The sequence below is a fragment of the Syngnathus scovelli genome, chromosome 5 (genome assembly GCF_024217435.2).
Source record: "Syngnathus scovelli strain Florida chromosome 5, RoL_Ssco_1.2, whole genome shotgun sequence".
Classification (NCBI taxonomy): Eukaryota; Metazoa; Chordata; class Actinopteri; order Syngnathiformes; family Syngnathidae; genus Syngnathus; species Syngnathus scovelli.
Window position 1 is genome coordinate 3,768,638 of NC_090851.1, and position 27,992 is coordinate 3,796,629.

A 27,992-nucleotide genomic window follows, 5' to 3' on the forward strand; every position below is an offset into this window, starting at 1 on the left:
GGTAGGCCCCTTCTTTAATGCTTTTTGGATTTTTGCACTTCACCTCAAATCCTTTAGGGGGCAGCACAAACTTTGGCTGTGATCACACGCACCATGATTATCCTCAAAAGAAGAAATTGTCACGTCTAGTGTTTCACTGCCCAGTGTGGTAAGCTATCTTAGTAACATAATTGTTTGTTTTAGCGATACGTTGATGTAATTTTCTCTTCACAAAAGTTATTTTAATCGCGCGTACACATTAGCAGGATAATGATAAGTTAGCAGTGATAAATCAACGACAGCGAACTAAAAAAGACCACTTGCCGAGAAAATGTTAGCTAGTGTTAGCTTGTTGTCAAAGGTAACTTGCGATATGTAACGGCACTATAAATTGTCACTGGAGGTATGTAAAAGCAAATAGTGGAATTATTCATCCACGATGGCTGGGTTAGGTTTTACCCGTGCCAGAAAACAGGACATTTTTAGCATAGAGGCGTTTGAACCATCGCCTTCTCAAACAAGCAGCACATCCAGCGGACAAGAGGCCAGACGGTTCTATGAAAACCTTATAGATGATCAAGTGACTTTCATGAGACCATCTGGACAACATCATGGAAATACGAAGACGAACAAGGGTTCCAGTAAAAGGAGGCCTGAAACACAAGCCGTGGGGACGGAAAGAAGAACGACTGGAGGAGCGGAAAGCAACCGAACAAGAGAGACAAGTGGACATGTCAACTCTGAGATGTCCACGGAGCTCCAGGGTCTCCGACTGCTCCGTTTTGCCCAAGATGGAGACCTCGCTGGGTTGAAGGACTTGCTTTCGAAGGGGGTGGACATCAACTTCCAGGTAGGTTACGCTCCGATTTGTGTCCAGTTAGTTTGGGTATCCAAACTTCAGGGCTAATTTCCCATTTTCCCTTTAAAAAAATAAAAAATAGAAACACTAACACTATCCATTGGTCTTTCAGGATACCTTTTTCTGGACTGGCGTGATGTGCGCAAGCTGGTCAGGACAAAGAGCTGCGGTGAGGCTGCTGTTGGAGGAAGGCGCCGCCTGGGTGGGCGTTGTTGACACTCAGGGTCGGGATGCCAAAGATCTCGCCTTGGAGGGTATGTAAACATCTGCTCATGTTGATGATGTGCCTGTGTGTACTGGTCCCATGACATATCACCTGGTTTCTCCTCAGCGGGCCACAGTGACGTGTTGGAGGAACTGGAGAACTATGGAATGAGTCCACCTCAACAAACTCATACCAGGTTTGTTAGCCTTTCTTCTTGATGTTCAAAAATTGTCCCAAGCACTTGAAACATTGATACCAAGGTTTATACATTTGTCTCATTCATTTTTTAATGAATGTCATCTTTTGTCTACCCCCAGCTCGGCCCAGCCTCGGTGGTGCGAAGCATGCGGTGTGGAGTATACAAGCGGCCTGTCATCTCATCTGTCCTCCACGCTGCATCAGTTCAATATGAAACGCCCCCCGCCAGCTCCGTACTACTGTCTCCCACCTTCCGCCAACAGTTACAAGATGATGCTCAGCTGCGGCTGGCGGCCCGGCTGGGGCCTGGGTCCGGATGGACGAGGACCCAAGCGACCCGTGGCCACAGTCCTGAAGCGGGACCAGAAAGGCCTCGGCTACGGGGCAATAACGAGAGCCAGAGTGACTCACTTCAAAGCGGGGGATCGGGAAGCAGTGAAACCACAGCGTCCAGAGGAAGAGGGACGGGGCCGGAAGGGGAAGACGAAAAAAGAGATTTGGAGAAAAGAACAACAAGAGAAGGCCTGGGAAAGGGATTTCCGTGCCTCTTTCTATCTTTGACGCTTACTATGTTGTTTCACACTTGCAATACATTACAGTAGCTTACGATGGTTGTAAAAATAACATTTTATTTCAGTGCAAATGTCATTTTGATAATACAGTCAAATGGTTACAAACCAATGCTAATGTGGTTTTGCGCAACAGTACTGTGATGCTAACAGATAAAGAAGCTCAGGGCCGGGGATGAGCTTCTTATGGTAATATGAGTAAAAATATCTGCCTGTTTAATTGCTGTCAGTAATGCACAAATAACTATTTTTATTCGTATACAAAAAATATTGCAAACAACGAAACGCTATGCAAATAAAAATATGTTAATTTTTGTTTTTAAAAATAATCGTAGCGTTAGGTCACATTACGTGCGCCATGTTTGCAGTTCCTTCCTTGGCCGCGGTGACAAGTGGCGTGGCATGAAATGATCGTCAAAGATGTCTACGGTGTAAAATGGCAAATTATAGTTTAGTATCGTAAGACGCTTGAACAAGAAGACATCCAGTCCTATACCAGCCAGCATTTCCTTCGTCGAAGTAACAGGTAAATGTTGATGTTTCTTCATTGTCGCCGGGGTTTACCCTGCTTGAATATGTTAGCAAACGTCCTCTCATTGTTTACGTCTCGTTCCACTGGGCATATCTAAAAACAATCATTACTAACTAAACGACGACGATTTGTGACGTGAGGTGTAAGCTCCTCTGCGAAGAAGGGCTCTCGGTGCTCGCCGTCGTAAAGCAACATTAGCACGCTAGTAAATCAACCTTTAACACCGTCGTACTTCTGGTGTTACATGTCAAGTTGCTCCCATGTTATCTTGCTCCCCGTCTCGAGTTACGACTGTATGTGTGTGTGTGTGTATGTATGTATGTATATATATATATATATATATATATATATATATATATTAGTGTATGCTGTTTTTTGCATGTGTGTCTGTGTGTGTAGAAAAGTCATCAACGGGATTTGAACCCGTAACGCAAAGAAATAAGAATAATTTACTGCGCAGAGCCTTAACCGCTGTGCTATTGTGACAAACAGCAGTCGGGGTAATGTTACCATTGGCTGAACGAACCCTAGGGGTTCGGTGAGCCGGCTTCAGGGGTTCGGCAGAGCTGGTATGTCATTCATGTATGCATATATACGCCTAAATATTGTTATCCAATATATCTACTGCAGTTTCACATGGGATTGCTGGTGTGAAATTTACTTTTAATATTGTTATTTTTAATAAACATTTACGTTAAAACTCGTCTGGTGTTTTATTCCTTGTTTTTATATTCACCAATTAAAACGTAAAAATCAGACATTTGGTTAATGACAATAGGCATGACACGAGGTAAAAAATAAATAAATAATAAATAAAGGGTTAATTGCACAACAAAAGTTCACCTGGGCTCGAACCAAGTTCTTACCGAGTAAGCGCTTGAGTCACTAACCAGTCGGCTATTTTGACCAGCAGCCAACAACTGCTTGCACTCTTTTGTACTAGTGATGTGCATTCCAGATCTCAGTGAACTGAATCTTTAGAATCGGTTGTGTGTGTTTAATGAGGGTAATTTGGAAAACATATTGGAACGCAGCCCCGAGGACTAGAGCTTCACACCTGTGACCATTGACCATGATATTTCCCTAATAAAATGGCCTGTTATTAGGTACACTTGAAAATGGCGGTGTACCTAATGGAGTGTCCGTGTGCTTCCCTCGTTAAGTGCAGGTGCGTGAAAAGTTTTAGCTCCTTTTGAACGTGAAAGTGGCTAAAACTTTTCACGCAGGTGCGCTTAACGAGGGTAACTTGGAAAACATATTGGAACGCGGCCCTGAGGACTAGAGCTTGACACCTGTGACCTTTGACCATAATATTTCCCTAATAAAGTGGCCTGTTATTGGGTACACTTGAAAATGGCGGTGTACCTAATGGAGTGTCCGAGTGAGTCTCTCGTTAAGTGCAGGTGCGTGAAAAGTTTTAGCTCCTTTTGAACGTGAAAGTGGCTAAAACTTTTCACGCAGGTGCGCTTAACGAGGGTAACTTGGAAAACATATTGGAACGCGGCCCCGAGCACTAGAGCTTGACACCTGTGACCTTTGACCATAATATTTCCCTAATAAAGTGGCCTGTTATTAGATACACTTGAAAATGGCGGTGTACCTAATGGAGTGTCCGAGTGAGTCTCTCGTTAAGTGCAGGTGCGTGAAAAGTTTTAGCTCCTTTTGAACGTGAAAGTGGCTAAAACTTTTCACGCAGGTGCGCTTAACGAGGGTAACTTGGAAAACATATTGGAACGCGGCCCCGATGACTAGAGCTTGACACCTGTGACCTTTGACCATGATATTTCCCTAATAAAGTGGCCTGTTATTAGGTACACTTGAAAATGGCGGTGTACCTAATGGAGTGTCCGTTTGGTTCCCTCGTTAAGTGCAGGTGCGTGAAAAGTTTTAGCTCCTTTTGAACGTGAAAGTGGCTAAAACTTTTCACGCAGGTGCGCTTAACGAGGGTCACTTGGAAAACATATTGGAACGCGGCCCTGAGGACTAGAGCTTGACACCTGTGACCTTTGACCATGATATTTCCCTAATAAAGTGGCCTGTTATTAGGTACACTTGAAAATGGCGGTGTACCTAATGGAGTGTCTGTGTGATTCCCTCGTTAAGTGCAGGTGCGTGAAAAGTTTTAGCTCTTTTTGAACGTGAAAGTGGCTAAAACTTTTCACGCAGGTGCGCTTAACGAGGGTCACTTTCTGATTGGCTGTTTGATCTGTGACGTCACTTGGACACTCCATTAGGTACACCACCATTTTCAAGTGTACCTAATAACAGGCCAGTTCATTAGGGAAAAACATGGCCAAAGCTTAACTATAAGTGAAAAGTGCCACACCCGCCCTCACCCCCACTTTTTGATTGGCTGTTTGATCCGTGACGTCACACAGACACTCCTTTAGGTACACTGCTTTTTTCAAGTGTACCTAATAACTATATGCATTTTTTTGTACGTGTCAAGAATGTGCATTTGAGTACTTGCTCTTTATTTTGGGGGACACCAACACATATTACACAACGTAAAACACATATACATATTGTCATATAAAGCAGTTAACCAAATGTCAGACATTTGTTTTCATGCCCAAAAAAATAAAAACAAGGAATAAAACACCAGACAAGTTTTAACAGATTTTTAATGTTTATTAAAATAATAAAAGTACATTTCAAACCAGCAATCTAATGTGAAATTGCAGTAGATATACATACACATATTGTCATATAAAGCAGTTAACCAAATGTCTGATTTTTATGTTTTAATTGGCGACTATAAAAACAAAGAATAAAACACCAGACAAGTTTTAACATAAATGTTTATTAAAAATAATAATATTAAAAGTAAATCTCAAACCAGCAATCCAATGTGAAATTGCAGTAGATCTATTGGATAACGATATTTAGGCGTGTATATATGCATACACGTTATTTAAAAACTGTGTGTTAAAAAACTGTTATAAGATCAAGATTACCCAAAGAGAAGCATAATCTCCCCGTTGTTGCATAACGGCGCATTCCTTCATACAATAAAGTTAGCCGTTAGCTTGGAGAAAACGCGCATTACAGAAGTTGTTACGTTCGTTTGTGAACGGGAAGTGACGTCATTTTCTTCTTCGTTTTGTTTTACGGCGAGGCGGCACCAACTTCAATGTACATTACCGACATCTACTGGTGGAAGTTATACTAACTGAAAAAAGAACGAATCATTTTAGGAAGTGATTCGTTCACTTTCGTTCACTGAAAACATGGCTATTTAAAAGAAATGATAAAAAATGTAGTTGTAGTCTGCTTTTTTCCTCTTTTGCATACAACAAGTAAATAACAAATGAATTATCCATGATAGGTCCCCATCAATAATCGTTTCACCTCTGCAGAACTATACCAGACTTTGGATGGAGTCAGCATCCTGTTGTTTTTATGGTGTCGTCACAAGTGACTGCACTTTGACACATCGGTCGGACCACCATCAGCAGAACAATGGTCAAGTACTTTACTAGCAAAAGTGACATCGGCGACACGTGGGACCATGTCGTGTCTGCGTTCTGGCAGCGCTATCCCAACCCCTTCAGGTAACTCATAACATCGTTGACGTTGTATTCTTCAATCACATTTGAACGTTCTTGTGCTTGTCCAGCACGCACGTTCTCACGGAGGATGTCGTGTACCGCGAGGTGACCACGGACCACCGGCTCCTTTCCAGACGTCTGCTCACCAAGACCAACCGGCTGCCGCGCTGGGCCGAGCGCTTCTTCCCCACTGGCATGTCGCGCTCCGTGTACATTGTGGAGGACTCCATCGTGGACCCGGTCAGCCGAAGTCTGACAACGTACACCTGGAACCTCAACCACACCACTCTCATGGTGAGAAAGCCGATCCACTGAAATGAAATAGAGACCAATGAAGGTGATTTGTGGTCACCACTGCAACTCTACAAATGGTCCAAAAAACATTTGGAAGCTGTCATCAGGCAATTTGATTATTTAGTTTCACAAAAAGCTTTGTTGGACTTATCTTTATCTTTGTTTTCCCACCAGTCGGTGGAGGAGCGTTGTGTTTTCCGAGACTCGGAAGAGCTGCCGGGAGTCACCCAACTGAAACGAGAGGCATGGATCTCCTCCGGCATTTACGGCTTCTCTCGACCCATCCAGGTCTCCGAATAACTTTTCGTCTCGTTAATACCGCAAACTCCTCACCTTAAATTGTTTACACACAGTCAACTGCTTTGTGCAAGAAAGTACATTTTTTGCCGCAGGGCGTAAACATTCAAAACAGGAAGTTATGCTCTTCATATCTGTCCTGCATGTAAACAAGTTTCCTGTTTTTCTTCCTTGTCTGCACTCAGGAGTTTGGATTGGCCCGCTTCAAAAACAACCAAGCCAAATCTATGAAAGGACTGGAATACGCGCTGTCAAATCTGCAAGGTTGGTCCACACGACGACAAACAGAGCATCTAAAAAACATTGGTAGAGGAAAAGGTCCTTGTCCATCCAATCAGAATCACTTCTTGATTGAACCAAAAGCCCACAAAAAAAAAAAAAAGCATGCTTTTGGCAAAAATACCCACCGTCTATGGCGCCCGATGCGTTATCGCTGTTGTGTGATTCTGCCCCACCGCCACCTTCAGACGTCAGCAGCCTGGTGAGTATGCAAATGACGTGTAGCGGCTTAACGTGAACTGTAGCAGAGGAGAGAGTCAGTGGTTAGGTCACAGTAGATTGGCAGCGTGTCTCAAACTTACATTCAAGTCACAGCCAGTGTTTTGGTTTTGTGCAGACACAGGAGAGACGCCCCAGCGGCTGCTCAGGAGTCCAGTGAAGGAAGCCTCCGACAAGGCAAAAGGAGCCACCAAGAGCCTGGCCTCTTCCACCACGAAGAACCCTCGGCAGTACGTCTGACGGAGGAGACAGCCATCCTGCACTTTGGAAAGTCTCAGGGTCTTAGCCCGGAAGCACATTTCACAGCTGGAGTCATCATTTCAATCCATATCATAAGCTACTACTTTTTATCAAGATTGCTCGTCATTCCCATTTTGTGATCTTTAAAAACACATCTGACTTATGATGACACAGACAAAAGCTTGCAACTTGCACGCAACATCGTTTACTTACGCCTAAATAGTCACTCGTTCAAAGACACACCTTGATGCGTCATGTCAAATGGAATAAAATGGAATTGTCTGTGCATGTAAAGGCAAAAACACGGAGTGGGTGTGCAAGACTACAATCATGTTTGTACAGCAAAAGGAAATGTTAAAAATGACTCACACTGCATGCAATTGATGCCTGTTAATGTGAAACATATCAATGACTGCAAAGGTCGGCTTAAAGACAAATTGCTGCTCATTAGGGACCTGTTTTGCGAGAATTCTGTCAATTTTTATTAGTCTAGAGAATCTAATTTTTGTCTTTCCTTTGACATCAAGCTCGTAAAATATTTATTTCCCTCTGCTTCTCATTGGGACTGAAATAGTTTTAAAATGATTCCATTGTTTTAAAATGTGTTCTAAAAGTATTTTAATTTGCTGTGATGTACTGTAAAATTCTGTGAATAAACTTTTTTTTTTGACAAAAATTGAGGGGAGGTATTATACAGGTTGTTCTGTAAATAAATAAATAAATGAATAAAAAAATCACTGCTCTGTAGTATATTTCATTACCAATGTAACTCGCCACACAAGCCAATAATTAAGGCGAGGCCACATTTTAAGTAGAAAACATTTTAATTATATTACAATGAGAACGTACACAATACCTTCAAGTGTTTGCTCAAACATAGCTAGCACCAGGTACTCGTGCACACACACACTCGCGCTCGCACACACACAACTCACAAACGCACAAAAACCTTGTTTTTATATCTGCTATCAGGAACATAACTCAACAGGTCTCTAGCACAGAACGCTCCCCCTGCTCGCCGTCGAGACACATCTTGACTTGAGTGTCCTTTCATAAATCTCTCTAGTTATCCGGCATGGTGAGGGTTTTCAAAAGTGACTTTTGTATTTGGCAGGAATATTGATTTGACAAGCACCTAGGATGCACAGCAGACCACTCATCTTCATCATCATCATGGTGTGTTCAATCTGTGCCTCCCATTTGCACTTAGAGCAGATACAGTGGATAATCAGTCACTGACTATTACATACATAATCTCTTTTTCTTTTTTACAATTTAAATTACTTTTTAAGAAAATACATTTATAACAAGGCACGTCGTTGAAAGGTTTGTTTTGTTCTATAGCTGCTGACTATGTCAGCCGCTCACATTCTACCAAGGGCTGTAAGTTCCACATGGAAAAGGAAAAAAAAGAAAGAAAAAAAGAACCACTACCAGTTTAAAATACACTACTTTTTTTTCTATTTTTGGTAATTTTTCTGTTAAGAATAAATTGTTTAAAAAAAATTGGGAAAATAAATTCTAACCTAATCATTTCTTAATATTATGAAGTGATTTTATTTTCGAAGGAAAAAGGTAATAATTTATTTTAATTTTACAGTATTCATTTGATATTTTTTGTCATTGACAAAGTGTTTAATGTTGAGGGGGAAAAAGGGGAAATATTACAAGAAAAAAATATATACTTTATACAAAAATAAGGAACTTATTTAGGATTAAAATAGATGCAAGAAAGAAATTATTTTCGGAGAACAGTCAGAAATTGTCATGATTTGGGATCAAGGTAATAATTTTAAAAAGAAAATGGCATACTTTTAAAAAGATAAAAGTAGTAAAAAGAAGTTATAATTGACATATTTCTCCAACATAATTTCAGGACTTGTGCATCTTTTTGGGGAATTTATCTTGCAAGTTACCCTAACTCATGGGCACTGAATCCTGTTCTAATCTCACGTGTGGCCCACAAATCGCCTCGCTCGTTCCATCCTCATCCCTACAGGGAAGGTTCTGTGCAAGAGATCATCTTTTATTCCATTAATATGTTTTTTTTTTTTTTTAATCAAAGCATATCGCTGCCACACGGAAGGGGAAAAAAAAGGCTCAGTGTCACTTCTAAAAACATTTAGTGATAACAGAATTAAAAGAATCTGAAAGTCTGTTCCTTCTTGCGTGCCTGGCTTGACCACCTGGAGGCAGTATAGCTCAGATAGACTCATGATGACGAATCAATCCTATTTGATTTGTCAGCGGTCCTTTCCTCTTTGCAGCAGCTAATCCTATTCTAGCAGGATGTGTCCTACGATGCATAGTAACTGACAATTATGCTTTGAGCTCATCACTACAGCACTTAATATCAGTTGTTCTATGCAGAGGATAAAGAATATATGAGAATACTGTTAAATTGCGAGGCGTGGTTGCTGGAATATTTGTGTACAATCGATTGTTTACAGAACAGCAACATAGTCGCAAGTTAATATTAAGCTAGTGGGGCCTTTGGGCAGTTTTGTGTTTAGTTTAACAGTTAATTGGAACTGGGAGTGGCAATAAACAACGTGAGCCTCGTTGGGGGGGGGGGGGGGGGGGGGTTGCTCACTATTTGGCAAAGTGCTACATATTGTGAAGTCAGTTGAACTGAACTCGCTGTCACCATCGGGCGGTGTGGTCCTTCTGGTTTAGGAGCTTTCCCACATTGCAAGAAGCTTTTTACGTCGTGATACTGAGCCTTTTTTGGTGTGTGGCAACAATGTGCTACCAAACATTTTTAACTAACAGACTAAAAGGAACGCTACAAACGGTCATGTTCAAATTCTCGACATGAATGTAAACTGTCAATGACAAAAAAAAAAAAAAAAAACAGCTTTTTTGTTTCGTTTAAATCTCCATATTTTTTTTCTTGGCCCTCCTGCAGTGTTTGAAGAGAGTGCAGATAGGAGGTCGTCAAGAGTTGGTCACCATTAAACGCACCACAGAGTCATAAGCGAAAAAAAAAAAAAATGCTTGTCTTCCAGAAGAAAACGCAAAGATCAAATAAAACCCTGGCTGCACCTTGCAAAAAGCGCACAATGGTCGTATTGCTGTGCCAGCATGGAAGCTAACAAACAGAAACAAGCAAACACTGTTGTTGGAGCCGAGCCTTAGCTGGGACGTCGGGGAGACGATCACGCCGCAAAGCTGCCATCGGGTCAATTATTCTTGAATATCGCTCCTCTCCCGGCCACGCCCGCTCCACTAACACAAAGTCTTTGAAAACAAAACAAAAAAAAAATAATCCGCATAAAACAAGTTTCAAGCCTGAAAAGGTCCAGCCCCTGGTGGTGACCATTTTAGGAGGGGGGCCAACTAGAAGCTGCCGTGGGGTGTTACCAGTGTGGAGGGGGGTGGGTGGGGGTAGAGGTCGGGGTGGGGGGGGTGCGTGGACCTTTCCTGGCACGCCCCCTGCTGGTTGGAAGTGTTTTTGGTTGATGTTTCGAGTTGATGGGTGACTAGGGGTGGAGGGCAACCTGAGTGGGGGACCGGGCTTTGGGGGCGGGGTCAGGGCCGGGTGGCTCACCAAGGCACAGAACACAGCAGGAGAGTCTGCCCCCGTACTCCCTTCCACAAGTCTCTCTCTGGATTTAGATCCAGCTTTCTATTTCTATACAAAGCTATACATACACGCAGCGGTCACTACATTAGGTACACCTGCACAATCTAAGGAGACTGTTTCCACTAATTGGCCTTTACAGAGATAATAGTGGGGGGGGGGGGGGGGGGTCATATGGTGAGACTTTAGGCCATCTACCCAACTAAAACCATTTGGAACATTCTTATTATCTCTGTAAAGGCTTTGTATTGTATTTGTGTATACATCCATACGTAGTCAGTTTTGCATATTATATATACAAAAATTAGTATGCATGTGCACACAAAAATAATATTCATCACTTTTTTTAAAAGAGCACATGTAGGAAAATAGAATACAAAATGTAATGCAAGAAATAGACTAGACTGGCGAATATAGTGATTTTTTTTTGTGTGGATTTGAGATTTGTTAATTTTTTTTCATTTTTTTGTTTTACAAGGTCTAACATGATGGACCTTTTTTTTTTCCCGCAAAGATGTGGCCCTGAAATGGCCAACAGAAGCGCCTCCTCCGTCAATAGTGACTGTCGTTTGTAACCTTAAAGGTTAAGAAAAAAAAAGATTATTTCTCTTACAAATATGACTGACTGTGACAAGAACATGATGAGAGTTAGTCATCTTAAGAGGATGTTTAAGAACAACGTTAAAAATAAAAAACAAGGTGACAGAGCTGCTGCAGAGGAACGCCGATTCAGCCATTTGGTGGTTTGGCATTATAAGAAAAAAAGGGGCGCAAGTCTCCGGTGGCGCCTTGTGGTCCCGGAGGGAATCGTTTGAAACACTCGGAGGAAGCACCCTCCTCCTGCATGCTCTGCTACATCGCTTCGCTACTGAAGTGCGAAAAGGCCATAGTAGTCCATCCACACCATAGGGTGTTATAGTGTAGTGGTCAGTAGTGTGGAGTAGTGGTGAGAAAAAAAAATGGCAGCGAGGGGCGGATGGGGAGAGGGGGCACACAAATTAATAAAATTATTCAGTTCCCTGCGGCAGCTCCGTGACTCTTCCTGCTTGTTTTTGTTGAAAAAAATTGAATTACAATACGGCCGGTGGACTCGATTAGCCTATCTTAGATTAGCTTAGCATGAAGACGGCAAGTAGCCGGCAGAATGTCGCTTTTTTGAAAACCTTTCAATCTGGAGGATCGCCTTAGTCTAATAACAGAAGCAAAATGACGAGGCTATCAGGCTAAAATTTGGCAGCTATGTTCAGGCCAGCAGTGGTGTGTTAAAATGGCCGGACTCCATGAAACATGTAACTACTTAGCATTTTAAACTTTGCTCATTTTTTCAACACACTACTGTTATTCTGAACACAACTGTAGCTTCTGTTATGACTAGGAACTGTATAAATACAATTTAACTGTACAAATGAAATAAGATTTTAGGGGAATTTTAGAGTGCTGGTGCACTGTCTTTTTCGTCCTTTCATTGTTACAACCAGGCCGACTAGTTCTCCTTCACCTCGTTGGTGCCAAGCTAAAATATTTCTGATTCTGGCATAGGAACATTATTGACATTCCCTTCGCACTCATGTGTGTGACTATTGCTCGTACTATGTGATGTGGCAGGCTAATGAGGTCCTAGGTGTGTACAGACTGCGGAAACCGACGGAGGTCATTTGCATACTTTAAGGCCTTTTTCTGCGTGCTATTGCCATGTGGAGATGAGACAGAGCTTTTTGTTGTGTTATCATCTGACAGCCACATGCAAACACACGCATAGATACACTCCCAAAAAGTTAAAGCTTCTCACCACAGAAGTCCCCCCACTGCTGTATGTGAGCCTGCAGCTAGCTACACTAGGCTAAGGGGTTGGTTGGTTGGTTGGTTGGTTGGTTGGTTGGTTGGTTGGTTGGTTGGTTGGTTGGTTGGTTGGTTGGTTGGTTGGTTGGTTGGTTGGTTGGTTGGTTGGTTGGTTGGTTGGTTGGTTGGTTGGTTGGTTGGTTGGTTGGTTGGTTGGTTGGTTGGTTGGTTGGTTGGTTGGTTGGTTGGTTGGTTGTTTGGTTGGTTGGTTGGGACATGACACAACAAGGGTTGGGGAGGGCGAGCTGTCGAGTAGGCTTGTGTGGCATTTATAAGGTAGCGCCTTTGTGGACTGCATTGATGTGTGTTGTGGGTACACACAGTCATGTTGGTTGGTGGTGGTCTGGAGGATTTTTGGGGAAAAAAAAAAAAAAAACTGGATCATCGGGCCACGGGAATCTAACAGTGGTGTGGCTGCAGTCTGTGGGAATGTGGGGCCGTGTAGCTGGTGTCGCTGGAGCTGCTCTGGAGGCTGTAGTGGTCCTCCTCCTCCTCGTCCTCCACCTCCTCTTCCTCGGGGTCGCTGATGCTCCCCACGCTGTCGACCTCGACAGGGGTGAACTCGATACCCTCGATGTCCACCTCTGCACAGAAAAAAAGTAATCCCATCATGACATGAATTCTTGCGACTGTAAAACTGGACCATTCTCGTTATGGAATCATAGCGTACCTTGCTCAGAGTCGGTGGAGATGGTGGAGCCCATGCTGTCCGTGCGGATGCGTTCCACCGATCCGGACACGGAGAGCTGCTCAAGTCGACGTTTGAGGTAGCGGTGCTCTCTTTGCAGCTGCTCCTTCATGTTTAAAGCTTTCTTGTCCTGCTCTTCCAGCTTCTGTAAACATACACAGATAGCGGCCACTAAATGAATGCATTGAACAAATGCATTGCAAGACTCAACAAGGAAGTGGTTGAATGACTAAGTATAAAAAATTGAATCGTTTTTTTTTTTGTGGTGGCTGAAAAGATAGATTTCTCACTCTTTTTGGGTCAGATGACATGACCACAATCATCATGTTTGCATAGCAACACCGTGCACAATAAACAGGAAACCAAGGGTTAAAACAGAATTTCCCACCGACCACACGGCACCGCTGCTTCTACTGCGGGTAAACAGAACAAACATTTGGACGTCAGCTTTACTTCGAAGCAGACATCTGAAGGTTTGAAGTTGAGAAAAAAAATTTAACTGGTATTTGGAATTCCTCCGTTTGAACTCTTGACTACCTTGACTAAAGAAGAAAAACAAGCTCAAAGCAACATGCTTCACATTGAGCATGATGTTCTTGCCTACAGGTTTTTTACAAGTGCGTCCAAAAGTTAATCCTTACCATCTTCAAGATCGTATGACATTTTCTGGAAGAAAAAAAAAAAAAAGAAAAAAACGGCACATGCCCAGAAGAACACCACGCCTACGATATAGCGCCCGACCAATTTGTATCCTGTTTATTACGAGCTCTTTAATACCTTGATGTGCATCTTGGCCCTTTTCAGCAAGCTCAGTGTAGTATGTCTGGTGCTGTCTGGACCCAAAGGCACCAGCTTCTTCAGCTGTTCCAAGTACAGCCGTAGTTTGGCGCGTCTGCAAGGACACAAGCGGAGTGTGAGTAAGTGAGTCACTATCGAAAAGCAGCAAACCTGGACCTTGAAGAGCCTAAAACCTTTCACTGGTTTTGTCTTGAGGAGTGGGAAAAAAAATACATCCACAGATAAAGAGAGACTCGTTACTACATGATCAGGAATGATTCCCTGCGGATTCGGACGATGTAAAGTAAGGCAAGACTGTCTTGTGTTTGATAAATTATAAATTTGAGTCCTGGAGAGCCAGCATGCAGAAACCTGGAGCAAATGTCATTGTGGATCAAAAAAGCATGGGAAGTCCCCCATGTTACGGATAGAACCCAAAAGATAAACTGCGGCCTCGGAAAATCTTGCATTGGAGCCAAGTCTCCCCTTGCTAAGCTAATGTCCGTGAACCTGCGAGTAAACATCTCTGTAGATGCATATTTTCATGATAGATACAAAAGTAGCATCTCCAAAGGACTGCTTTTATTCTTTAAAAAAAACTTCCTTCCCTGTCTGCCCTTGGTCCATTCAAATTTGTTCATGAGGCCCTTTTCGATCCTCCATTAGTCAAGCTTGTCCATGAACCATTTCTTTGTTCTGAACAACCCCCCCTCCTCGAGTCCCTGGTTCCTTTGACTAAGTCCATCTGAACAGTAAACAAACTCCAACAATGGAAGGTCTCCACTGACCACTGCTGCAACTACAATCAACCTAATCAGCTTCATATTAAAAAAAAAATTAAAAAAAAAAAAGGGGGCTACATTTGGACTCTTGACACAAGAACAGCCTTTTCCCTGTTTCGTCTTCAGGAAGGGCGTTGCCTGTGCGTTGTACACAAGTCGGTCCTTCTCAGAAGCCCCGTCTGTTTCACTTTGGGGTCAGCCAGGGACCACTAGCTAGTCACATCTTAACTTGAACTAAATAGTGAAATGAAAACTTGTTGAATGTCCTTTCAAGTGTTTTTACCTCTCTACAGGTGCATTTGGCATTCCTGGGAAAGGGCGTGTGAAAGTTCTCTCGTTCTTTTATTTCTTCTTCTCCCAAGGGGCTGTCTCAATCCCCCTTCATCCGCAGAACCCCCTCTCCTCCCCCCCATCCCTTTGCTCCACTCTGCCAACACCAACACACCCTCGTCCCATCGGAAAACAAGTGTCTTCAGAGGACATGGGCGGGGACTCCACCTCCAACCTGCTCCAGTCACAGCCACATGAAGCACTTGGACCTTGGCCAGGGGAAGCAGGCAGGAAAGAGCCGGCCGGGGGTCTGCAGCAAGGAGGAGGGAGCGAGGCTTATTGGTGTTTTTCTGGGAGCGGGGTCCGAGCGAGTGGGTGACTTTGAAAAAAGGGCTCTTTGAGAGCGCAGTGTGCTCAGCTGCACCAGGCAACGCTCCCGACACATCATCCAAAGGGTAACTTGAGCCAATGGGCAAGAATTCTTGCACCCCACTTCCCCCTTCTGCCTCTCTTGTAATGAAAAACAAAAACAAGGCGTTGCCTCGTGCGCTCGTCTGACTACCCGCGAGAAAATTGACTTTTTCGCCCCCCCCCCGACTTACTCACCGAAACGCCTAACCTGTGTACGAGACACATAATTTAGCTGGCGTGTAACAACTAGAAAGGTGTACACATGCACTCCCTCCATTATTTTAACCGCAGAGGGCCGATACTTTTGCTTGATTCATTACAGCAAAGGGTGTCAAACTTATTTTTGGCACGGGCTACATTGTTGCTATGGTTTCCTGTCTTGTAAAAATCTTGCAGTATCTTAAAAAGTAGAGACAATTTGTAAGGATGTGAAGTCGACATGATTTGCCTTTGCGGGCTTTGAGTTTGACACGTGCACGACAGGATGGACGTTTTTTTTTTTATGGGATGGGAGGATCTCTCGTCTCTGAACACCTGTTTTCACGCCAGAGTCGGAAAGGTATGAATGGCGCTAGACAGACATGTTGATGTGCAAATAATGTCTCAACATCTAACCAAGTCGTAATATAATTGAAAGACTGCCAAATCTATCAACAACTAAAGTCGGAATGTGCTTTTGTTCCATTTAACTTTTCTTCCTAGAAAACATACGCGCATTGGAATCCAAAATGAGTTCTTCCAAATCAAACTTGATTAAAAAAAGGTCTTCCCTTACATGCAAATTGTAGCTCACGTTACGCTTTTGGTCTTGACCTTCTGCATCGTGACTTAAGACAAGTCCGGGCATGCCTTCCCACAAGCGCTACGTTTTGCCGTGTTATTGTGTCGAAGAAAAAGCTTGCAATGCGTCTGATGAGTATCTCAGACGGGACCTGCTCAAAGTCGGCGGGTCGTTCCTGACAGCTCCTTCCCCGAAGCACGTGCTTGATCACCGAGGAGCCATTTAAACGAGGGGGGGGGACGTGACTCCGGCTCCCTGCCCCCCCCCTACTCCGCCTTGTTCATTTTTTGTTATTCCCAAGTCAAGCCCTGGTCACGCTATGTTTATCAGATGGCCCCAAACATCCGTGCAAAGTGTGGCACCATAATGTTGTGTGCATGAAGGGGAGCGGACAGATTGCTCCGTCTGGTATGCGTGCTTCTGACTCACATCACATTTTCCAATTTGTCTGGCTTCAACAGTGGACGCTCTTTGATACCAAGGTTGTAAATACTACCGTCACGGTTAAAAAAAGGGTGTTTACGAGAGGCTGGGGAAAGAAAAAAAAAAAGAATAAGAATTCTGGCCTGTTTGTTTACTTGGAGTAATGTTTGAAAAGAGTTTTTGAAAATTTTCGAAAATGATAGCATTACAGTCTTTGGAGTCCCTGGCTTAATTGCTAACAGCTGGTCCTGGCAGGCGTACACCAGCATTTCCATTTTTTTTCTTTCTTTCCAGATCTTCCAAAACTTGTTCATATAGCTCACGATACAAACATTCAAATGACCTTAGCCCAGTGTCATTACTTCAAGTCAACAAGCAAATTCAAGACGTTTGGCTTAAGTCTGCAATTCAATTTAAGACAAAGTCACGTCTGCAGAGAGGCGACCACCTGACCGCTCACGTGCAAAGTACCACGGGATGATTTGTGTCTGATCTCTGGCCTCCCCCCCCCCCTTCCCTCCCTCTCTGAGTGCCAAAACAAAGCAAAAGCAGAGAACGGAAAAGGAACTTTAAAAAAAAAAAACAGCCCGAAACTAGAGCAAGCTATTTAAACTGCTGACTTGTGCTCCAAGGTTACCCGGGTACAAATCGGTCCGTTCTCACAAGATTCCCTTGACCGGCAAACAACTATTTTAAGTCTGTACCAGAGACGTGAGCAGTTTGACACCGTCCCGGAGACAACAGCTCTTTGGAGCGGGGACTTAAAGGGGGCGCAGGTTATGAGAAGGCCAGCCAGTGCAAACAACAGACCCTCAAGCCTCACTCACTCGCTCGTTGCGCTGCTTAATGAGGCTTCTGCGGCCCCGCAAATTCCTCAGCCCGTATGCACGGGAATGAGTGGCTTGATTGGCACACGGCCAATCCTGCTAAATGAAGGTCAACAGTCACGAGGACCCCCCCCCCCCCCCCCCCCCCTCCCATTCCAACGTTTCCTCACAAGCGCTCGCGGCTACGGAGAAAAGAAAATTCCAGGCCTCTGGGGTTTGATCCCACAAAATAACATTTTAGAATGAGGGTCACATCTTGGCAGCTGTAAAAGCACCTGAACTTTACGCTAGCGTAGCGCAACATGCCACTTTGGTTCAGCTCAACATTTTATGGTTACACTCGTGGTAAGGGGGACATTTATTGTTCTTTAATACCTCAGAATTGGTTTAGGAAAAGACATGATCGTTCTGGTTTGGCCAATCAGCAAAATTGTGGGATTCTCAAACAAATGTCAAGCTCTAATGAAAATCCGTTCCCAACAACATCAACTGAATTTGATCAATCACAAATGTCTGCAAACATCGTAAAGTCCTAATTAAGATAAAAATGTCTACAATGTGTAGAATGAAAAACAGCAAGTAGTTAACCCGCCTTTTTTTTTTTTTTTTGCTGCGCGGCAACATTCTTACACCAGTTTGCAGTCGTGGCTAAATTGCGTCATCATTTCAACTTGATCGAAAATCTGCTGCTCTTTTACTAACGCGGAACCGTGGGAAAGAAAATATCATACACTACTTTGTCCTTGCGGCTTTCTTCCTATCATGTTCTTTATCCTACGGTGTTCCAACAATGTTGTTTTTGTCTTTCAAACAGAAAATGCACCCCCCACACACACACATACACACATCTGGTGACCTGTTTGGCAGCGAAAGTGAAGCAGTTCGCGTGAGTGTGGATCACCACGGTGTAACTGGTGCAATTTAGGTTTGTGGTGCTTCCACATCTGGTGTGCACGTATGGATGGAGGAGGGGCCTCCTCGGATGGCGATGGAACCAAGTCGCCGTGCAAAAACATATACAGTGGCTCTTTCAGCAGCTCCTCATCAGTCTTCCCCTGCCCTCGATGTGTTTACATTTAACTCACATGTGCTGTCCGTGAGAAGAAGCGTGGAGGTGAAAGTGGCCATGCGTCCCACATGTACACTCGAGGAGAGGCCTCTGTCGCCCTGACGCCAACTGTCAGTCAAACGGGGTCAAGACGTGTTTTGCTTTAGGTCATCCGCGTCCCCTCCCACGGACAAGTGCGAGAGCAGACAGACGTCTACTCCCCTCTCGTAAATACAATCTCCTGACGGCAGCAACTTGACTCTCACATGACGACTGACACGCAAGCGGAGTTACTTCACTCGAGTATTCGAAACTTGCCGATTAGAAAACAGGAAAGAGTGCCGAGAGTGCTCGTATTTCTATTGCCGCGTGCTCGGGAATGCCATGTGAGTGCGGGTCATCTGACTTTTGTTTTCCTTTTACGTACAATCCGTGTCGTTGCAAAAATCCCTCCCTCCCCCGCTTACGGAGGTCTTAACAGGAAAACAGATGTCAAATAGAAGTTGAAGAGAAGCGAAAACAGATCAGAAAGGAGAGGAGGAAGATATAGAAAAGATTCCTTTCTTGTTTCTGAATCGTTTCAGCATAATGTCAAATGACAGACTTGGACAGTAATTGCCGGAGTCGCGCACGTCGGGTCGGACTAGCACGGACAAGTTCCCAGAGCTCCGTAAACACATTCCCCTGACACGGGACGGGCTAGCTGGGCTTTTTCTAATGAAGCCCTGTCAATGATTAGCACGCAGGAATCCCGTGGCATGACAGAAGAGCTCAGCATTGATGTTTACTGTAACACGGGATTAGGAACGGTGGGCTGGGCGCCAACCGACCGAGTGGAGGAATGGAACAAACGGGTCAGGTATAGAGAAGGCTCAGTGCAATCTGATGAAAGCGCTGAATTTGTCAAATTGAAGGATTTTCGCAAACTACAGAGTTCCGATAAAAAAACAGAACGCCGTTCTTTACGAGCATGCGTCGAAACATTTATTCTGGCCACGTTTGGCTTTCTCCTGTGTCTTTTTGTGTTTGTGGACCAGAATCGTGCACAAAAGGCTAGCAGGATTTGAGAAAATCAGAAAATCAGCATGCCTCATTTATCTGTGCTTCCTTTTCTTTGACCCTTTCTGCAAAAAAGGACAAATAAACCGTATAAAGAACTTGTGGGTGGGAAAAAAAAAAAAAAGAAGAAGGGGGAACATGGGAAGTTTGACCATTTTCACATAAGACAGTAGCAACGAACAAATCCGCTGATTTTTTTTTTCTTTCCTTAATGTTATGCGGTATTGTCGTAATTGTCGCCCTGTCAGCTTTCTGTGTGCAAAACGTCTCGGTGCTGCTTACTTAACACTCTGTTGGAGCGTATGTGTGCATAGTCTGCTGACCTGAATTTCAGGCTGGCTGCTCCACACAGCAGCCACGTCCCTCCCTACAGCAACGCTCAAGAATGTCTCAGCCTCTGCCTGCATCCAAAGCAGCCAGCTTGCTTTCCTCCCCGCTGTTAACCTTATGCGTTCTTTCATTGTTTTCCTGGCACTCAAACGCGACCCGTATGCAAAGCTTGCGACTTATTAAAGCGCAAACCGCACTTTTACCCGCTTTTTTTACGAGCAGCGGCTGTTTGGCGGGCGTCTTATTACCCGCACGGAAACACGACGTTCGCCGTTGACACCCGAGAGGCGGCGGGGGCGTGTTGCCGAAATGCGCGAGTGCACGGGAGGACACGCGAGCTAGGTAGGCCTTGCGACAGCGTACTAGGCCGTCCTCCCTCTCTGAGGTCGCAGCTGGGCGTGACCCGAGCATACGTGGAATTATTATTTGCGCACATATGCCTTTTTGGCCTCCCTCGCCTGTACATTTTGGCCACATGCTGTGCTGTCCTCCAGGCTTGAACCAATCAAAACAGTCTTTAAAAAGAAATTTTACGACGAAATTCACAGCAGCGTGGTTAAGTGCAGCTCGTATCGAAGGACTAACTTTGCACGTATGAGCGGGATGACGAAAGAGCTTATAAAAGCAATATTACAGCCAAGCTCGACGGGGTGCTCTCGCGTTGCTAGCAATCTAGCGCTAGCTGCAATCTGTTCTGCGCGTAGACGCTAATAACTGACAAGTGCTTTGGAAAATGGATGCCAATGTGCTTTTTTTTTATTTCATTAATCGTGAATTCAGCAAACTGGAGGTGGGCCAGTCAATATTGCACCTGTCTGATGATGATAAAATGAATTTAATGTACTTCAGTCGTGAGTGACAGTCTATTCGGATATAAATATCAATCGAAAGACGTCATCTTAGCCTCTGGGAACACACCCAGCACGTACGCAACGAGTCTCTACGGCATTTTTTTTCCCCAAACAAGTGCATGCAGCTGCATGAAATTTAAAGCAGGATGTTAAAGCCTTTCTATTAGACCTGTCATTCCCAACGACTTTGATTGTTGATTAATCTGTGGATCATATTCTTGATTAATTGCTTGGCACGTAAAAAGCAGAAGATGCATTGCATAAGTGTCTTTTCTATTCTAGCGGCGTGGTTTTTTACAATGCGCACAAATCATTTACCAGAGGGCGACTTTAGATTTCAACTACCCAAAAGTAGGACCGACTTAATTTATGAATGTGTTTTGTCAGCGCATTGCAAAGCATCATATGATATGTTTGCCGGTCACTACACCCTCATGAGGAATGTATGTGACAGTGTGACATTTTGAGGAAGTTAAACACAAAAGCCGCATGAGATAATGCCCCCCCCCCCCCCCCCCCCACAACCACCGCCACCAGTGGGAACATAAAAAGTCCTGGAATATCGCACTGGCTCTTCATGACATGTCCTCAAATGACCTCGAGTGCATGCAGTATGCAATGTGTATCTAAACTCTCAGACGCACCACCCTGCACGTAAAACTCACAAGAGAAGATTTACAACTTCACAAGAGGAGCGACTGGCACAGTGTTGGCATGCAAGCCGGATAACAGCGATAAAGGCCCTCTGTGAGAGAACTGGGGGGGAGGGGGGGGGTGCTCTCCCTGCCTCAGGTTTCTGCTGACTCAGTGACTTTTATAGAGGGGGTAGTCGAGGTGGGATGAGGACAAGGTGAAAGAAAAAGCAGATGTGGCCTGTAGAGATAGAAAAAGAACAGAGATGGAGGAAGTGGAGGCAATATGGGCCGAATTGCCATAAGTCAAAGACACACATGCAATCGTGAGGCCCGGCTTCACTGAAGGGGAGAAAGTGAAAGCCCCCCAAAGCCAAATAAGTCATTTATCACAGCTGGGAGTGGAAGACACCGAGAGAGTAAATTTAATTAGAGGGAAGCTTAGAGTGTGGCCAAGTGCTCCCCGAGTAAATTTAAATTCATAGTTGGACAGTTGCTGCACAGTTGCTGGGTTGGGATTTAAGGTGGTTCCCTCAAGTCGTATAATAATTTGAAAACTCGGCAAAATATGTCTTAATATCGAATAGAATCCCTTTATTGTCATTATAAAACAGGTATACAATGACATTATAGGCACTAATTCTAATGTTGCGCGACTCAGCATTAGCGGTTAGCATGGCTTTTCCGTCGTCTCCTGTTTTCTCTTCCTGCTCGGTGTGTCTAATGATTAGCTGTCGGTACACCTTGTTCTTCTTTAGCGGCGATGATACTAGTCAGAAGTGTATCTTATTTGAGTAATTTATAGGAATAGAATGTTTTGAAGCCTAGAAGGAGAGTGTTTAGTCATGCTAGCTAGCAAAGGGCGTAGTTCGTAGCTAGCAAGTTTGCAATCTTGGATACCAACTGAGTCCAATCCCTGTCATATGTAATGTTGTGTGAGATGTTGATGTTACACAAAAATAATTCTGAAAATTTTTTTTGTAACATTTTGTTGTGGTTCCAGAAGAGAAGCCAGTTCCAATTGAGTGTCCTAGTGTCAGCTGCCGTACGCATCGTTGTTTGTTATCAAATTTCGAGGACTGTATTGGTTTAGCGCTTTATATTACATTATTTGTACACTTGTTATGTTTAATTTGAAACCATGAGATTGTTCATTTAAATTCAGTGTTTTAAGTGTGTTTCTCATGTAACTGAGGCTAACTGTTATATTTTCATGCCTTTTATACATAAGATCTCCTAACATATTATAGTGCTCCATTTGAACAGTTTCAGATCAACCGGTGACCCGTCATGGATTATGTTCAACCTTTAAAAGGCTCCACTGCATACTCAGAGGATAATAAAACTTGTTGGATAAACTATGAACCCGCCTGTCATGTGCGCTGTCAGAAATGAAACCAAGAGCAAACATGGGCGGGGATAAAAATAAAGGCGTAAATCCGAGAGTCAATTGAGGGAAGCATGCAAAAACAAAGCGAACTTTCAGCAGCACGCGAGCGGACTCACGTTTCCAGTAAACAGGTGACTTGCTGGAAAACAACCTTTGCAGCTTCACCGTGCATCGGTGTCACAAGAAGAAAAAAAAAAAAAGGAAGCGTGCAGCGAGGACAAATCGTCAGCCTGGGTCAGAAATAGGAAGGAAGCCAACCCAGTAGAGACGAGCCACATGGCATTTTGGTTTCACAGCAATAACTAATCTCTAACTAATGCAGGCCTGCTTTACTATTAAAAAATAAAGCAGTAGCAAATGAAGTCCCCGATGAGATTGTCTAGAGCGAGAGCACCACAGCCGCAGCAGATAACCGGGTCGCGTCGGGACACGGGCCCTGTCGGCTGCTGCTGGCCTCACTCTGATAACAGGCCATAAATACGTCTCTTAAACAGCAGACAGCTTGGTGAGAGCCAGCCGGTCTGCTATTAATAATATCAAGTAAATATTTGCAGAAGCACCTTTGAAAGAAAATACAAATAACACCACGCTAGCATAGACTCTTCAAGGCGTGCTCTCTCTGTTGAATGATTGCAAATCTATCACAGATTTAAGACAAATGAAATTAGATTGATATGACTATTTTTCAGAATTGTGTCATGGTGAAATGCTGAAGACATATTGTTATGTTAACCATCTCCAAATGATTTAAATCTAATTTAATTCAAATCCAAGTTTCCTCACAGGATTAAGCCGCTAGGCTAAAGATGCTAATGTAAGTTTGCTATACAAAGTAGTATTTTGTTTTTTGAAAAAAGATTGGTTTGAAGGATGAACAATCAAATTCCGTCTTGCTTCGAAATCCTTGGATTCCACCACAACTGCCTTGTGGCATCTAAAGTAGACTTCTATTTGTCACCTTGCCAAACACGTGGGCAGAGACTATAAGGATAGCTCAATGTGACCGAACAAAGACGGTGAGTCAGGACTCAAATAGCTACGCCACCCTAGAGTGCATCTGATGGCGTGAGGGTCAGGAGGTTGAGTTCTTTTTAGGACACGATACTGGCCCGGCAGCAGATTAATCTCGAAAGGAACGATTCAAGGTGGCCAAATACTTATGGAACTGGTTGAGCAGGAACTGACATCAACAGAGAGATCAGATTGACTCGTTTTATTATCTTCGAGACTCATCAAAGACTTCATTTTTTGCTTCAAGCACAAAATAGAACCGTGAAAAAGAAAAATCGAGGAAAACAATTTAGAGAGGTCAATTGGAAGGTCCCTTGGCACATGGCGAGAAACTGAAACGGAACTTTTATTACTTAGCTTAATTATACTAAAACTACAACATTAAGATAACCTTGCCACGTGTTACGTTGCCATGTAATTAACACATCCGTGTTTAACGTTTTTCCATAATCGGTGTAGATTTTGAACACCGTTTTGGACTCTGGAGCGGTCATAAAAATAACGTTTCGATAACGCTCATATCTAAGTGGCGTCACGGCGATAATGACGATGACGCCAAAGACTGAGACGGCATAACTGGTATGCGTCAGCTTTGCGTTTGGACGTCACGCATCTTTTGTCCATAACCACACCCGCGATCGGACATGAGGTAACCGCTGTGTGTCAACATCGGCGGCGTAATCACACTTCTCCGTCTTGTCTTGAGGTGGAATATGCCCGTGCATGTTCTCCTTTACTCGGCACGTCCACTTGCACACATGTGACTTAGTAATCCGTCAACGTGGTAGACTGTGTGCGTCACGTTCTCGCACAAACAACTCAACCACACACCCGTTGCTGCTTCTGCTCACATGCTGACAGTTCACATCAGCTGTTTCCTAAATCCTCTTAACCAGACTTTTTTTTTTCTTTCTTTTCTTTAAGAGTTAATGAGAGTCGCTCAGGTTAATCTTGATGCAGAAAAGCACCTCTAATAGAGGCAATTGCATGATTTCATTTCCTCAACAACATTTTATAGGATTGACTTTATTTCCATACAAGGAATTGAAACTATGACATATCTTATCAGCGTGAGGGCCAACTGGTTGAGATCTTATTATCGGTTTCTTTTTCTGACAAACGCAAAAATGCAATTGATTCAATCTCTAGCGCTTTGATGAGGACGTCTGTGGCATCTGACGCTCAACTAGAGTATGTGGAACTTGCAACTAAAACACACACACACACACACACGCGCAGGAGAACCTGAAATGCAGCCTTACCTGTGTTTCTCCAGCTCGTTGTGCGACGATCTGAAAGGAAACATACAAAAGTAAGGATGAGTCTCAAAATATGACAAACATGTTTTTGCAGACTACACCGGGAACTGAAGTTAGTCAGTAGTCAGATTGTGACGCTTTTTTAGGGCGATTAAAGACAAAAAAAAAGTCATCACAGGTGAAAAGAGGGGGAGACTCCAACTGACTTTCTTATCATACCAGAATGCATCCTCGTCCCACCCAATTTTCAATTGGCCCCAATTCAGAAACGAGTAAGCCGACTCGAAAACCGACTTGAACCCTAATCCAACAAAATGCAAGATTATTGACGACAACAACAAATGCATAGCTCAATCTAACAAAGCGTGCGTTCAAAAAACAAAAACAAAAAATCATCTCAGGATAAGAAGGCACTTCCTTGCCCACACAAACAAATAGCATGCATGCTGATCATACACTAGTGTGGATAACAACACGCCCCACAGACGTCTGGAGGCCGAGACGGTGCAGAATTCCACAGCGCGAGGGCTATTCTGAGGAGCACCCCCCCCACACACACACACCCACCCACCCCCTCCTGGTATGATACGCAGACCCGGGAACAGTGAGGACACTGCGGGGCCTCTTGTTGTGGCCGTCATGGATACCACAGCAATAAAAACAAAAACAGGGACAACAAAAGTGTGTAGTAGGAGAGGGGGTGGGAGCAGGCACACAACAAGCCCTTTCACATTTGGCACGCGGGGTGAGGGCCCTTGTGCTGGCGAAGCAGCGGTTCCCACAGCTGCGCCGTCCAGCGCGAGGCATCTGGACGGCAACGCACCACGGGATGCGAGTGACGTGAAGAAAATGACTGTTTAAAATCATTATCAAGTCCCATAAAGTGGAATCACCTCAAATATCAATTAACGATATGTACTCATTGGCCAAACTAGTCGAAATAGGAAGCCCGTTAAACCTGCCCGTTTTTATCCATCTCAGGGGGCGGCCATTTTGCCACTTGCTGGCAACCGAAAATGACACCACCGTTGCAACAACCATTCATGGATCAGCATGCAAATGTCACGTGACCCAACTCGAGAAACAGATGATTGGTCGTTACCTGAGCTCTGAGCAACTGTGATGTCATCTTCAGTTGACAGCAAAATGGCTGCCCCCTGAGATGGATTAAAAACAAGTAGATTCTGCTCCTTAATTCATATTCCACAAAAGCAATATTAATAAGAATGCAATGTTTAGAATAGTTACATTACTACAACATTAAAGGGAATTGACTTTCCTTTTAACGGTTAATACTCAGATACTGTTATGTAAAACTGATTTGGAAATAAGCATGTGACCTGATGTCCATCCATCCATCTTCTACCGCTTGAATATCATAAATATCTTAATAATCTTGTCAAAATATTGCCAATATTTCACAAATACTACAAGGGTTTGTCAACGAATGCACACAATGGTAATATTGCGGTGGGGCAACTCAATTCACTCAGAATCAATCTCGATTTCAGATCTTTTCAAGGCAACAAGTGCACAAACCGCATCAAGGGAGCAGAGAAAGACTTGCACTTGAATTTCACATGCAGTTACAGTAGAAACCCACATGAAGGGAGAGGTGCAGCCCCTCTGCATGGGGGGGACGTGTGTGAAAAGAGAAGGGGGATGCAGAGGGCCCATTTAGAGTTGACAGTGTACGCGTGGCAGTGTTTATTAGAAACCAAAACAGAGAGAGCCCAACCCAGCCCCAGGCAGCAGAGAGATGGCAGTGTGCAGGCAAACAGCGACTCCTCCCTCCCTCCCTCCTCCCCCCGGCCTGCAGCAGCACTCACACTGACATGCGAAGAAGGACAAAAAAAAAAAAAAACACACACACAAGAGGTGCACGTAGATATATACCTATTGTTCGGACTTTTTCTGTTTATTGCTGAGCTTTTCGTCTTCTTCCTGGAGAAGTCGCTACTGAATGGTAAAACCGAGGCATATCCGTGTTCTGCCTCTGTGGACACAAACAAATACAAACGTGCATTTTTTTGGGGGGGGGTAGCAAAAGTGGCTGCAGAATAGAGTCAATACGTGGGCTGTCAATGGGTCATGTGGCTGTCTTGTTAAATCACAAACACGCACACACAAACGTCCCGTCATTTTTTTTTTTTTTTTTGCATCTGTCGTGATGTTACAAGCTGATGTCACTGTTGTTTACCCATTTATCCACCAAATTACAGCAACCCACCAACACATAACACCCAGATTAAAAAAATATATACATATCCCGAAAAACTGCGTTTAATTACCATGTAAATGTTTTTTTTAAGCAACAACAACATACCCCGGGTCCAGTTGGCACCCATCGTTTGCTTCCCGTCCTATTGTCTATGCACAGTGACATCATACCTGCACCACCAAAATGTCAGCTTAAACTTAAATTTAGTGCCTAGCATAAACCGCCACACAAGTCAGCACTTCGTCCAGGGTGTAGTTAAAACGTGAATAATTGCTGTCATCGCGTCAATTTAGTTTGAAATACCTCTGTCTCTTCTTTCCAAGTACTCTGCAGCCTCCAGCAGAATTAGAAGCGAATTAAGTTCCATCTTGTTTTTGTCTCAAAAACAAATAGGAGACTGTATATACACAAGATTACATACAGTTTTAGAATGGAAATGTTAACCAAAAAATTGTTTCAGTCCGGTGTGTGTACGAGGGTATTATCAGTTCTGAGTCTTGGTGACTCCAAACTACAGTAGCAACAACCTACAGCACCTAACTAAAACTCAGTCAAATGAATGATGTCATTCTTACCCAATCGGAAAGA

General features: G+C 43.8%; 3 protein-coding genes across 4 annotated transcripts; 2 read left to right on the forward strand and 1 right to left on the reverse strand.

Moving 5' to 3' along the window:
- Positions 1–75: 75 nt before the first annotated feature.
- Positions 76–3,045, forward strand: gpank1 (G patch domain and ankyrin repeats 1). The gene is made up of 4 exons (XM_049721198.2): positions 76–829; positions 951–1,092; positions 1,170–1,239; positions 1,361–3,045. The coding sequence occupies exons 1-4, from the start codon at positions 419–421 to the stop codon at positions 1,800–1,802; spliced, it is 1,065 nt and encodes a 354-aa protein (XP_049577155.1). The 5' UTR covers positions 76–418; the 3' UTR covers positions 1,803–3,045.
- LOC125969311 (PRELI domain-containing protein 1, mitochondrial) lies at positions 2,191–7,959 on the forward strand. 2 transcript variants are annotated; one of them, XM_049721212.1, is made up of 6 exons: positions 2,191–2,336; positions 5,702–5,896; positions 5,962–6,187; positions 6,362–6,475; positions 6,670–6,748; positions 7,101–7,959. In XM_049721212.1, exons 2-6 carry the CDS (start codon positions 5,805–5,807, stop codon positions 7,220–7,222), a joined length of 633 nt encoding a protein of 210 aa, XP_049577169.1. In that variant the 5' UTR covers positions 2,191–2,336; positions 5,702–5,804; the 3' UTR covers positions 7,223–7,959. The 2 variants fall into 2 exon arrangements, with proteins under 2 accessions (XP_049577169.1, XP_049577170.1); XM_049721213.1 differs by having other exon boundaries at positions 2,194–2,336; positions 5,671–5,896.
- Positions 7,960–8,027: 68 nt separating this feature from the next.
- On the reverse strand, positions 8,028–27,935 carry mxd4 (MAX dimerization protein 4). Its single transcript, XM_049721208.2, has 6 exons — positions 27,708–27,935; positions 27,080–27,179; positions 25,187–25,216; positions 14,110–14,224; positions 13,315–13,477; positions 8,028–13,228 (listed from the first exon to the last, which is right to left on the reverse strand). The coding sequence occupies exons 1-6, from the start codon at positions 27,769–27,771 to the stop codon at positions 13,044–13,046; spliced, it is 657 nt and encodes a 218-aa protein (XP_049577165.1). The 5' UTR covers positions 27,772–27,935; the 3' UTR covers positions 8,028–13,043.
- Positions 27,936–27,992: the final 57 nt, after the last annotated feature.

Coding starts and splice junctions, on each gene's coding strand:
- gpank1 (XM_049721198.2), top strand. CDS start 419: ATGGCTGGGTTAGGTTTTACCCGTGCCAGAAAACAGGACATTTTTAGC. Junction 1,093..1,169: donor CAAAGATCTCGCCTTGGAGG/GTATGTAAACAT, acceptor GTTTCTCCTCAG/CGGGCCACAGTGACGTGTTG. Junction 1,240..1,360: donor CCTCAACAAACTCATACCAG/GTTTGTTAGCCT, acceptor GTCTACCCCCAG/CTCGGCCCAGCCTCGGTGGT.
- LOC125969311 (XM_049721212.1), top strand. CDS start 5,805: ATGGTCAAGTACTTTACTAGCAAAAGTGACATCGGCGACACGTGGGAC. Junction 6,188..6,361: donor TCAACCACACCACTCTCATG/GTGAGAAAGCCG, acceptor TTTTCCCACCAG/TCGGTGGAGGAGCGTTGTGT. Junction 6,749..7,100: donor CGCGCTGTCAAATCTGCAAG/GTTGGTCCACAC, acceptor GGTTTTGTGCAG/ACACAGGAGAGACGCCCCAG.
- mxd4 (XM_049721208.2), bottom strand. CDS start 27,771: ATGGAACTTAATTCGCTTCTAATTCTGCTGGAGGCTGCAGAGTACTTG. Junction 27,180..27,707: donor CTTGGAAAGAAGAGACAGAG/GTATTTCAAACT, acceptor TTGTGTCCACAG/AGGCAGAACACGGATATGCC. Junction 14,225..25,186: donor AACGAGCTGGAGAAACACAG/GTAAGGCTGCAT, acceptor GTGTCCTTGCAG/ACGCGCCAAACTACGGCTGT.